Genomic DNA, 12,105 nt, shown 5'->3' on the forward strand with positions numbered 1-12,105 from the left:
TGGGAGACCCCCCAAGATAGGCTGGGAGGAGGGGGCAAGGGGATGGTGAAAGGGCAGCAGGGAAGGTCTAAGGCAGGACTTCCCTCAGACCCTTCCTCTCCTTCCTTCCTTCCTTCCTTCCTTCCTTCCTTCCTTCCTTCCTTCCTTCCTTCAGAGTGATGGGAAAATATTTGAGATGAGGGAGGGAGAACAACAGGCAAGAAATGCAGCTGGGGAAGTGTCATCCTTTTTGAGGAATGAAGAAATGTACCATTGCCTGGAAGTGGCCAGCACATGGCACTCTCCTACTTCACATATCCGGCTTGGTAGGCTCTGGGGTAGGGGATGCCATGAACAGCATGAGAGTCAATGTTACCTGCACAATTCTGCCTAGCCCCCAGCCTGCCCGGTTTTGGCAGGCAGTGGGGCGTTCTCCTCACAGTGCCGAGAGGCTGAGCCGGGTGGCATGAATCTGAAGAAAAGTGCAATGCTGCCCAGCCCCTAGCCTGCCCGAAGTAGGCAGGGCCATGTGCTGGCCACTTACAGGCAATGGTGCATTTCTTCGTTCCTCACAAAGGGTGATACCTCCCCAGCACACACCCAGTGGGCAGGGCCGACACGGCAGGGGCTGGTCCCTCGCTGTTTCCAGACGGCCTTGTGGAGCTAAGACTGAATGCGTTTCAGCATAGATGGCCACCACGAAATTGTACATTGGCTCCCAGCCGGCCTGGGCCAGGCCAAGGCAGCGGGTGCCATTCCCTCACTGTTTCCAGGATGGCTTTGCGGGCCACATGAAACCACTTTGTGGGCGGGATCTGGCCCCCGGGCCTTGTGTTTGACATGTCTGCCTTAGTAGATGGATCACAGAGAATGTTCCACCATTTCGGTCCCTCTTGCTCAATTCAAGGCTTTAGGTCAGGGGTGGGGAACCATAGTTCTTTTATGACTTGTGGACTTCAATTCCCAGAATTCCTGAGGAGTTCTGGGAGTTAAAGTCCACAAGTCATAAAAGAGCCAAGGTTCCCCACCCCTGCTCTAGGTCATTTCTAAGTTACTCTTGGAAGCCCAAAGGATTCACTTAGCAAGATTTGGATGTAATCCTATGCTTGGAACTAAATCCCATGGAGTTCAAAGAAGTTACAACCCTCCACACAGGTTTGAGCGCTTCTCGAATTCAGTCAGAGGTATCTATTTTGCAGCAAGTGCATGCCCATCGAGGACAGCAGACTATCTCAGTCCTATAAAACTAAAGACATGGTGAAAATTCTTTTTCTAACCAATGTGGTCCTAATTTAAATCCATTAAACTTGTAGGTTCCCTCGTTGTGTTTACTTTTTCTCTTCTTTTCGCTTTTTTTTTTCTTTGTTCAACTTTTTTTCCCCTTTTCTAAAAAAGGGTAGCTACGTAGTTCAGCGTTCTACAAATTACTCGCTATCATTAATTTGCTCAAAAATTCAAAAACAAATTCAGAGTACTTAAAAATATAATACTTACAGGATAAACACCTCCAGACAGCGCCTTTCCAAGCAAAACCAGGTCAGGTCTAACATTTTCATGATCAACAGCTAGCATTTCCCCTGTTCTGGCTAATCCAGTCTGAATTTCATCAGCAATAAAGAGCACCTGTCAATGGTAAAGAGAATCAAACAATAGCCTTCTATGGAAATTCAAGAATTAATATTTCTTCAACATACCAAGTTTATTCTAATATTCCAAGCAATTCTATTTCAAGAAGCTAATACGATCGTACCACAAGAAATATAATATCACTGTTATCACATATCTGTATTACATAATATTACCTTTCAAAATTGCCACCTGGCCCTAATGCCTGCTGATTAAAATCACCTATTTCAAAATAAGGTACCCCACTTATAAATGTAGGGGATCCCATCTGTATATACAGACCATTCTCTCAACACAAAGAGTCAAATCTTATTGCACAGTGTATATTCCCTAACAGCAGAAAGAGCAAAAACATGATGGAAGTAGAGAAGGGAATAGAGAGGATGAAAAGGGGGGAAATACCCAGATGGATAGGAAGGAAGGAAGGAAGGAAGGAAGGAAGGAAGGAAGGAAGGAAGGAAGGAAGGAAGGAAGGAAGGAAGGAAGGAAGGAGGGAGCATTCTCAAAGGCCAATCTTTAAAAATAGCCATGCATGTCAGCAGAAAAAGTCTATAGTCCTTTACATATCTTGCTAACCCTTTTCTTTTAACTGTTTGGAAGCTAATAATGTGCAAATTTTTATCTGAGCCGCTACTATGCACTTAAATTAAAATATGTGTATAATATAAAATACCACGTAATATTCAACCAAGCTATAACCAAAAGTAAACAAAGTTGTTAAAACAGCTCTGTCAACAAAATGAGTAGTAAATGCAGTTTACTAGTTGATTAGAAGTGGATTAAGCGTCCAAGCTTAAGAACCCACAAAGCATACTCTTCTGTCTGCTTCAGATAGGCACAGAGCAGATAAGATAGTAGAGCTGAGTAATGTCTCATCTTTGAGAATAAGATTCCAACAGAACCATACAAGCATCATTACTGAGAAAAATGAACACTGTTTTTTTTTCAAAATGTGTTATACTATGGTATTAACTCCAAGGCATTTTTGTTTTTTATACTGTACCAATCCCCAGAAGCACAAAAGTTTTAGGTGAAAGTTTTCAAAAGTTGCTGACAAGTTATTAATTCTGACTGAAAGAAAAGGAGGATATTATGGAATACATAGGGAATACTGTATTAATGATATTTAATCAAAGGTTATGACATTTTAAATGCCCTGAAATTAAAACCAATTTTAGTTTTGTGTTCTTACCCTATCCATGTTTATACCCTGCCTTTGCCTAATTTTGGGAATCTTAAGTCTCCAGCCCAGAAATATCTATGTTGCAGCCCAGTAATGAGTTTTTAGCTCTGAATACAGTAATAAGATCCAGAAAATCTATAATTTGGAGTACAACAGAGTACTGTCAGAAGATATCCTAATGTGTGTCTTGAAATATGCAATAGCAATAGACTGCCGGCATCAACTTCCCTTCGCCCTGTGCGTTCCCACAGAGAGGGCCTCCTCAGGGTGCCACCGATCAGAGAATGTCGATTGGTGGCCCCCAGGGGGAGATCCTTCTCTGAGGGCGCTCCGGAGCTATGGAATCAGCTTCCGGTTGAGCTCCGGATGGCGCCCGATCTTCGCTCCTTTCGCCGCGATCTCAAAACATACTTGTTCGAACAAGCCGGCCTGGCCTGATGGGGGATTGGTGGGGTCATTTTATTGGGGTTTTAATATGTATTGATTGTTTTTTAGTGGGCATGTATTTAATCATTTTTTAACTTTTGTAATTCTGTATTTTTATTCTTGCCCTGTTCACCGCCCTGAGTCCTTCGGGAGAAGGGCGGTATAGAAATATTATTAAATTAAATTAAATTAAATTCCTTCCTGGACTTTAAAAGAAATGATTGTGTCGGTTAATTACAAAGCTTGGCCATTTCCCAAAGTTTAATTATTCTCATTTTAGAACATCTGACAAGGTCAATTATTAGTCCAGGAAAGTTTATGGCTTTTAATGACATTTGTTAGTCTGAAAAAAGTGTTAACAGACCTCTTCTGATTTTTGGCTACCATAGACTAACATGCTCTCTTACAATGTCTTTTTGGTACAATAACTTACATTGTGCTTTGTGCAAAGTTCTCGCACTCCTGTGAGATAACCTTTATCAGGAACAACCACACCAGCTTCACCTTGAATTGGTTCTACCATAAAAGCCGCAACATTTGGATCTTGAAGCGCACGCTAAAAGGACAAGCACATTTATAGAAGAATCAGAATCACCAAATACAACTAAGCAGTGGGGGAAATTCTAGTCTCGGATAAGATCTACAGCCGAAACATACTGAATCTTATTTCTGAATAGGTCAGCTCATACCAGACTCTTTTAAATATTTTTTAAAAATGCAGTTGGTTTTTTTTTCAGTCCAACGCACAAGCATATGTCACCATCTAATGTAAGCAATTTGATTTCGTTGCACTTTAAATTAACAACCATTTGAAATGTTCTCAGCATGGGAAATGCACAGAATAGCTTTATAAAGTGAAATGCCCTTGAGGGGAAAAAAACCTGCACTAGTTGAACAGTACCTGGAAAATACGTGCCAATGAATAGTACTTAATATTCCACTTCTCAGTGGTAAATTTTCCAAGGGCAAATTTCTCCCTATACTAACTTTACCAAAAGTTGAAATTTTAGTTAGAAACAAGTAAAACTTGTAATAAAAAGTTGGCCCTTTACTTCTGCCTCTCTTCTTCCCCAGTCTCTGTTTCACATACTTTTTGCTATCTACTCTGCCTTATTTTCATTTTTTTTTTTAAAAATTCTCCTTTGTTCTTGTATTATCAACTCTCCCTGCCTTCTCCACAAGTTGAGAGCCAGCATCTCAGTCCCTCACCATGAATCATACTGAAATTGGCGTAGGTTTTCATGGCCAATATCAATCGGGCAGCATTGGGGTTTCTAAACCCTGAGGGCCAAACACTGACCATATTCACACTGTTCAAGAGGTTGTATCTCATCCTCACAACCTTTCCTTCTTTCAACATATATCATATACGCCCAATTCACCTTTTCGATTCTGAAATGCTTGCTTCCATTTTTAAACATTTTAAAGTACATACCAATAAGCAGAATCCTCGTTTTTGTCATATTTTGCTCCAAAGAAACTGGTATAGGAAGTATTTGGATCCCAGAGAGACGATTCCCACTTGATAGGCAGGGAGGGTGGACAATACGAAGTGGGAGCTTCGTGTATAACTCTATGGCAGACTATTACGAAACCATTTCCTGTTACTAAACCACATGTTCTCATGCTGAAGCAGTTCGATTCTACAACCAGTTCTGTGAGAAAATTCACCCATATGCAAGTCCACGTCTCATAAGCAAGATCATTTAAAGAAATCTCTATGTGCAACATTTATCCTTAAGACCCCAGTCAGAAGCCAAATCTGCAAAAGCTATTTCAGCCTTCTAGGACATTCAGCTAAATATCTTACAACACCGATTGGGAAATTGTGAGGTACCTCAAGGGCAGGCAAATCATTGTAGGGAATTATTTCAAAACCTGGCATATATGGTCCAAACCCATCATAGCTGGAAGGATCTGTAGAGCTTGAGACTGCTGATAATGTTCTTCCCCAGAAGTTGCCAGCTAGTAGGGGTAAAAAGACGAGTACACTAAGAGAGGGACCTATATTTACTGTTCAGTATTGTTTATGTAGATAAGAAAAGATATGAGTAACTATATGTTCAAAAATATACTGTCACCTTTATTATGGATGAACGTCGATCAAATTCCACCATCTTGATAATTTGTGTCACAATTTTATTATATTTGTATTGGGTACCATGTTAAAGCTAACATTGTTTAACCTACATTTTTCGTTTCTAGCTATAGCAGAATGCTATCTAATATAGACTCATAAGAAGGGACATTTATCTTTACATTATAAACACCTTGCAATATAATAACACCAAGGTCATGACTGGTAAAGCATAGCACTTTAAAGTTGGTGGTGACTGAGTGCATGAAGTACCAACCTAACTAGAGCAGATCCCAAAGCAGCCTTGACCATTGTTTTCTACCATTATGAGGAACAGAACAATAAGTAAAGGTAAAGGTTCCCCCACACATGCGTGCTAGTCATTTCCAACTCTAGGGGCCGGTGTTCATCTCCGTTTCAAAGCCAAAGAACCAGCGCTTGTCTGAGGATGTCTCCGTGGCCGGCATGTGGCCGGCATGACTAGACGCCAAAGGCGCACGGAATGCTGTTACCTTCCCACCGTAGTGGCCCCTATTTTTCTACTTGCATTTTTACGTGCTTTCGAACTGCTAGGTTGGCAGAAGCTGGGACGAGTAACAGGCGCTCACTCTGTTACGCGGCACTCGGGACCTTCTGATCGACAAGCTCAGTGTCCTAACTCACTGAGCCACCGCGTCCCGATTGAGCCACCGCGTCCCAATAATAGAGAACAATAAATGTTGCATATTATAATTTTCAACTTTAAATTGCATGTCCATCATAAACCTCCAGCACTACCATTATTATAAAAGAGAACTCTTCTGTTTTGTTAACTATGCATGCTTCTTAAGCATTTCAGCCAATACGCTGATTCTAGTTGGTTACTCACCTGCAAAAATAATCTTTGCTTTGTATTTTGGAATACCTTTCACTGAGTAAGCCCATTTACGAGCCAGTTTGCATGCTGTTTCTCCAGCCTCCACACCTAAGACAAAGAACACACATATAATAGAGATGGGAAGGAAAGAGGAAATAAACATTGTGGAGTCCATGGTGTTCTCGTGAGCTTGGTTTGCTTTCAGACATTTCATTAACTGACTAGGTAACATCATTAACTGACTAAGTAACATCATTAGCGCAAGTGAATGTGGGATTTGCTCCCTGTTTAGAGACAATAGCTTTCCCTGCCAGTGTTGGCGGGGGTATGGGTTTCCTCTTGGTAGTTCCTTGGTTGTGGTATTGCTTTCTACTTGCTTGTTTGTCTAGTGCTAATCCCTGTTTATCTGACTGTTGGCTGCTGGAGAGGATGTGTTCTAGTCACATAGAGACAGAGAGACATTTATGAACCATTAAAAAGAGGCAATAAAAAAGCTCAGAAGGAAACAAAAAGACCAGTCCATTCTGTTTATGGAACTTTCCCTTGCTCAACTACAGTGCCTTCTGTTGTAAGCACTAGATGATTCTTATTTCTTTATCCAGCCTCTGGTAGATCTGTGCTGCTGTTACTTTTGTTTATACTTGTTGTGATTCAGGGTCAGCCTGTGGGTTCGGCAGTTGGGTCGGACGAATCAGAGGAGGAGGGGGGTGTTGAAGACCTTGCTGAGGGGGTTGAAGATCTTGCTGATGATAGCCCTCAGGCAGGCCCCTCCCACTTGGTCACCATGGAGACCCAGCTGTGTGAGCATGACAGTGTGGATGAAGATGACCCACAGCTGGCCCTGTTCAAGGACGCCCGACGCAGGAGGCAGTCAAGTAGGAGTAAACAGAGGAAGGCTGTGGGGCTTCTCGGAAGGAGGCAGAGAGAGGCCACGCCCTGAACTCTTTATAAAGGGAATGTTTGGGGAGGGCTGGTTTGTTGAAAGCAACCACTCAGATAGTGTTTCAAAGCTCCTGTATCTTGGTTCGTGTCTTGTTTGTTTTTTGTAGTAATAAATTTGGCAGACGTCATTCCAGCCTCTTGCCGTTTATAAAGGGGTTGCCTTTTCTGCAGGGCCGGTAGCAGGCTGGTACAGAACAATACTGTGATGTTGTTGGAATTCCATTTAGCAGCTTCATGGCTGTCCCTGTTTGGGGTCAAAAGCATGGACTGGCCTGGGTGGCTCTTGGATAGGAGAACAACAGATAATACCAGAGTTGCAGACTAAGGTAGGATGTTTAAAAATAAACCAAATAAAGCATTGGCAAACCATATCCACACTACTATGAAAAAAAAAACCATGCATTTTTCAGGCTTTTTCAGGAGGCTGGCACTTCCACAGGATTTTTCCACAATATCCAAAAGATCCAATATATGGATTAAACATGATTTTTTTAAAAAAAAAATTAAATCTTTAATCATTATTTTCTTTTCAATATTTTTGGTCTTCAGGTGCCATCTAGTGGTTTCACAGATGGTATGGCGTCTAAGGCAATCCAGCTATTAAATATATTTCTTTTAGCCTATGTCTGCGGCAGCACAATTGGCAAATTATGGCTTTGGGTAACTAATTTAGGATTTTAAAAAATGTAAACCAATAAGGTAAAAATAATATAAAAGGACACATAGATTCCACCTTCCTAAAATCCAGGAAAGAGCGGTAAGAGGGGCATCGCTCTGGAAATAAAAAATAAAGATAGCACCTGATTCTCGCTAAATTAAAAAAAATACTGTAGTTTTAATTGTACTTCTCAAGGGAATATGTGAGATGTCGATTCCCTATATAGGAAGACTATCCTAGTTGGGATATGGAGGAGTCAGCCCCATGGAATTACTGCCATGTATTTCAATTTTATTTAACGTTTGTTAATTTGTTTTTACCTTAATTCTTTTCCACCCAGAGTCACTTGTTGAGAGGAGTAGCTGTATAAACTGAATAAAAGAATGAACAAAGAAACAAGGCATTCTCTCTCTCAATGGGATCAGAACAGACACAGAATGTTGCGTCCAACAGATTTTCAAGGTTCCAGGTAATAAGTTCACCTTTTAGAATCTGCAGCTTGCTTCTGTAGCACAGATGTTATACAGATGCTTATTTGCATTCTGATTGGAGGAGAGGTCAAGAAATGTTACCTGTGTTCATCGGAAGCACTTTGTTGTATTTGAACATCTTCGTGATGTATTCTTCATATTCACCAAGCACATCATTATAAAATGCTCTTGAGGTAAGAGTTAGTTTCTCACACTGGGATTTCAAAGCGGATACAATCTTTGGGTGACAATGGCCTTGATTGACAGCACTGTAAGAACTTAAGAAATCAAAGTATTTTTTGCCTTCTACGTCCCATACGTAAACACCTGAAAAGGAATTAAAACAACCAACATTTACTTATTTCAGGATGATCTATCTGCATGAAAAAAAAATTAAGCAGCTATCATTTGATAGGTACAAAGTGACAAATACAGTACTGCTGGAAGCTGAAATAGTCTTGGTTACCTAGAATCCCACTGAACAAAATGAGACCTACTTTTAAGTAATTGTGCACAGGTTGCATTAAAAGTCATTTATCTGATAATCAATATTTCTAAAGTGGCTTTCCATCACAAACATACTTCATAAATGAAATTATTTGGTTTAGCAAAACGTAATCAGAATGACAATAGTACAGAAATGATCTTTTCTCAATTCTGACATGTCTGAACACAAAAATTAAAAGGTTTGTCTTTTACAGCCTGTGTTGCATTCACAGAAAATTCACTCAGTGAGTAGAGTGACAACATAATATCAGTGAAGCTGTGCTGCGACAAACATTCTACTGACACGTCGACCGCACTGAAGTCTGAAAGTTCAAGTTGATAAAATGAAATACAAAGAACAATCCTCTTCCTTTGAAAATGACTGCGTGCATACTTTTGCTAAGAAAAAACCTTCTCATTTGAGGGAATTGCCAATTTTCTTCCTTCTTTAGCAACCAATCAGGGGTTACTTTTTTGATGCATTCCATAGCAGGAGTTCTGGAGAACTCTGCCCCATTGTTTTTCCCCCATTTCCCAGGACTGACAATGCATGCTGGAACAAATAAGAGAAGCTGTACACAATCTAGAACAAACATGTCAAATACAAGGCCCGGGGGCCAGATCTGGCCTGCGAAGTGGTTTCATGTGGCCCACGAAGCCATCCTGGAAACATTGAGGGAACGGCCCCCACTGCCTTGGCCCTGGCCCAGAGACCCTCCTTCTGCCAGAGACCCTCAGATCTGTCCCACTCCTGCCCAGGCCCCCATAGGCACCCTTGATGCAAACGATGTAGAGCTGGCCATGCCCACCCAGTAGGCCATACACACTCTAGCCACGCCCACCCAGTAGGCCACGCCCACCCAGGCCATACCCACCCGGCCCCCTGAGGGCAACCACAATGCTGATGCTCAATGAAATTGAGTTTGACACCCCTGATCTAGAAGTACCTCAATCCTGGTCTATGATCATCTGGCAGTCTCAACCAAAGGTAGCATTCTATATTAATTTTAGTTAATAGACGCTATCATTAATTGATACAGACATCAAACTCAAAAAATCTATTCCAAAGACAATAATTAATTACTGGCTGAAACACCAGCTTCTAAATGACCAGCTCCTCACAAAAATCAGGAAAACAGGGGGGGCCTGGTTTCTTCAAAGGGTGTGAGAAGCCTACGTTTTCCTACATATCTTGATGATTTGTTCTATACTTAATCATTACCCTCTTTTTTTAATTCCTTGTCTAAAATGCAGTTTCTAACCAAACCTAAAACAGGGTAGATCTTTCTGTTATAGGAGAGCTCACAGTGGGCTTAAATGTGAATATCTTGCATGAGCTGATAGACTGGCACCAGGGCAGGGGTAGGCAACCTCGGCTCTTTTATGACTCATGGACTTCAACTCCCAGAATTCCTGAGCCAGCCATGCTGTCAGGAATTCTGGGAGTTGAGGTCCATGAGTCATAAAAGAGCCGAGGTTGCCTACCCCTGCACCAGGGGAAGATTGCTTACTTTCACATTTGCAAGGTAAGCAGAAGACTAGATAGCTGCATTTCTCTCCCAGAATAATATGCTTCAGCAGGCTGCAAGATACCAAGGCGAAAACAATTGTGTACTTGTCCTTAAGGAAGCACATTACTTGTTACTTATCTAGTTGTCAAGCACACTGTCCGCGAGATAATATTATTCCACAAATCTGCTAATGTGCAGCCCTAAACCAGTAAAAAGTTGACCTACAAACAGTTTCCAGCTGCTCGTGTTGTACAACAAGCTTTCATCTAACATTATGAGGCAATATAGTAGCAAGGAAATAGTTTGACTTTGACACCGTTTAAGTTTCTAATTAAACCGATGATAACATTCTCACAAAGTAGTGAAGCTTGCTAAGTGGAACAAAAGCAGAGACACCATGGATGAGGCGGTAAGTGTTGCAAATTATTGGTGTCCTAAATCCTGGACAGCCTTGTAAAATATGTTCTGTCTTTGTAGAAAGGCAAAACCAAAGGCCCTGTAATTTTTACAACGGAAATAGGAGAAAGATAGAGAGATGAGAGGGAAAGCTCAGATGTTAAAATTCTGTTCCTGCCTACAGATTTGAATCTGAACATAAATCTCAACTGAAATTTTTATGCTAGTTTTATTTGCTTTTTTAGTATTTTATTCAGGTTATTCAGTGGACTACTACAAGGAGAAATATTAGTGTTCCAACAGCCACAAATATAAAACTAGATGGGGAAGAGGCACTTGCACCACAAAGTAACTTAACATTTCTCAGACAACAAGTAGTATATTTCTAAAAGGAAAGAGACTACAGGTTGGGGACATTTAATGTATTTCTCAAAGTTTAAGCAGCCTTCAGGAAAAGAATTTTGGTCAGAACTGACTCTTTCTATCATTCTCTTATTTATGGATGAAGCTGTAGCAGTAGTCTCAGCTTAACTTCAAGAGGTCATTTCTACAGCTGAATTGACTTACCCAACTCTTGTGACACACTTATCTGATGGGTTTTCAAAATACTTATCTTCTTCTTTAAACATGATATGCTTTTGCAATAGCAGCCTTTGGACAAATGATTTGCATTCCGTTTTTCATAGGTCAACTATGTCTTTAACATGGTTAAAGTGTTGGAAGGGGCCCTGGGGGGTCTATTAGTTGAACACACACACACACACACACACACACACACACACACACACAGACACACACTCCGCTCAAGCAGGAAACTCAATACCATTTCAGACAAGTGACTGTCTAATCTGTTCTTAAAAATCTCCAGTGTTGGAGCATTCGCAACTTCTGGAGGCAACTCCTTCCACTGATCAATTGTTTTCACTGTAGGAAAGTTCTCCTTAATTCTAGGTTAGTTGATAATTACTGCAATTCTCATTATGGCTACAGATTAAAACACACAACTACAGATAATCCTCAGTTAACTACAGGGATCAGCAACTCTGCTGGCAATAGAAAAATCACATGATCATAGTAGTGACTTATGATAGCACTTGTAGTCATTAATTGAAATGCATGTGGTCGTTAAGAACATCACATGACTGTGACTTCCTGTCAGCTTCCCCACTGCCTTTACTGCAGTGGCCCCCAATCTTTTGGGTACCAGGGATCATTTCTGTGGAGAGAGGTTTTTCTGTGGAACAGAGGGGGTGTGGTTTCATGTCCTGCCTGCATCCCATGGATGGGGCTTCGCTTGTTTGTGCGGACCAGTTTCTGGCTTGCTGTGGATTGGTGTTGTCCACGGACTGGGAGTTGGGGACCCCCGCTTTACTGCACTTGTCAGAAACCAGTAGTGAAACAAATGGTGATTGTGTGACCGCAGGACACTACAACCATAGCAATAACTTGCTGGTGGGTTAGCACAAGGGTTGCCTAATCATGATCAAATCACTGT

At 41.2% G+C, this 12,105-nt stretch overlaps 1 protein-coding gene across 2 annotated transcripts in view; it reads right to left on the minus strand.

Moving 5' to 3' along the window:
* OAT (ornithine aminotransferase) overlaps window positions 1–12,105 on the minus strand; it is a 29,249-nt gene that overhangs the window by 6,771 nt on the left and 10,373 nt on the right. The window contains exons 3-7 of one of the 2 annotated variants that reach the window (XM_081329298.1): window positions 8,320–8,544; window positions 6,160–6,255; window positions 5,052–5,179; window positions 3,648–3,770; window positions 1,474–1,602 (exon numbers count right to left, since the gene is read on the minus strand). In XM_081329298.1, coding sequence (XP_081185424.1) covers window positions 1,474–1,602; window positions 3,648–3,770; window positions 5,052–5,179; window positions 6,160–6,255; window positions 8,320–8,544 — 701 coding nt within the window. Of the gene's footprint in view, window positions 1–1,473; window positions 1,603–3,647; window positions 3,771–5,051; window positions 5,180–6,159; window positions 6,256–8,067; window positions 8,271–8,319; window positions 8,545–12,105 lie in introns of those variants that run through there. The other variant, XM_081329299.1, reaches the window with a different exon arrangement.

The sequence above is a fragment of the Vipera berus genome (assembly GCF_964194415.1).
Source record: "Vipera berus genome assembly, chromosome: 5".
In the NCBI taxonomy this organism is placed as follows: domain Eukaryota; kingdom Metazoa; phylum Chordata; class Lepidosauria; order Squamata; family Viperidae; genus Vipera; species Vipera berus.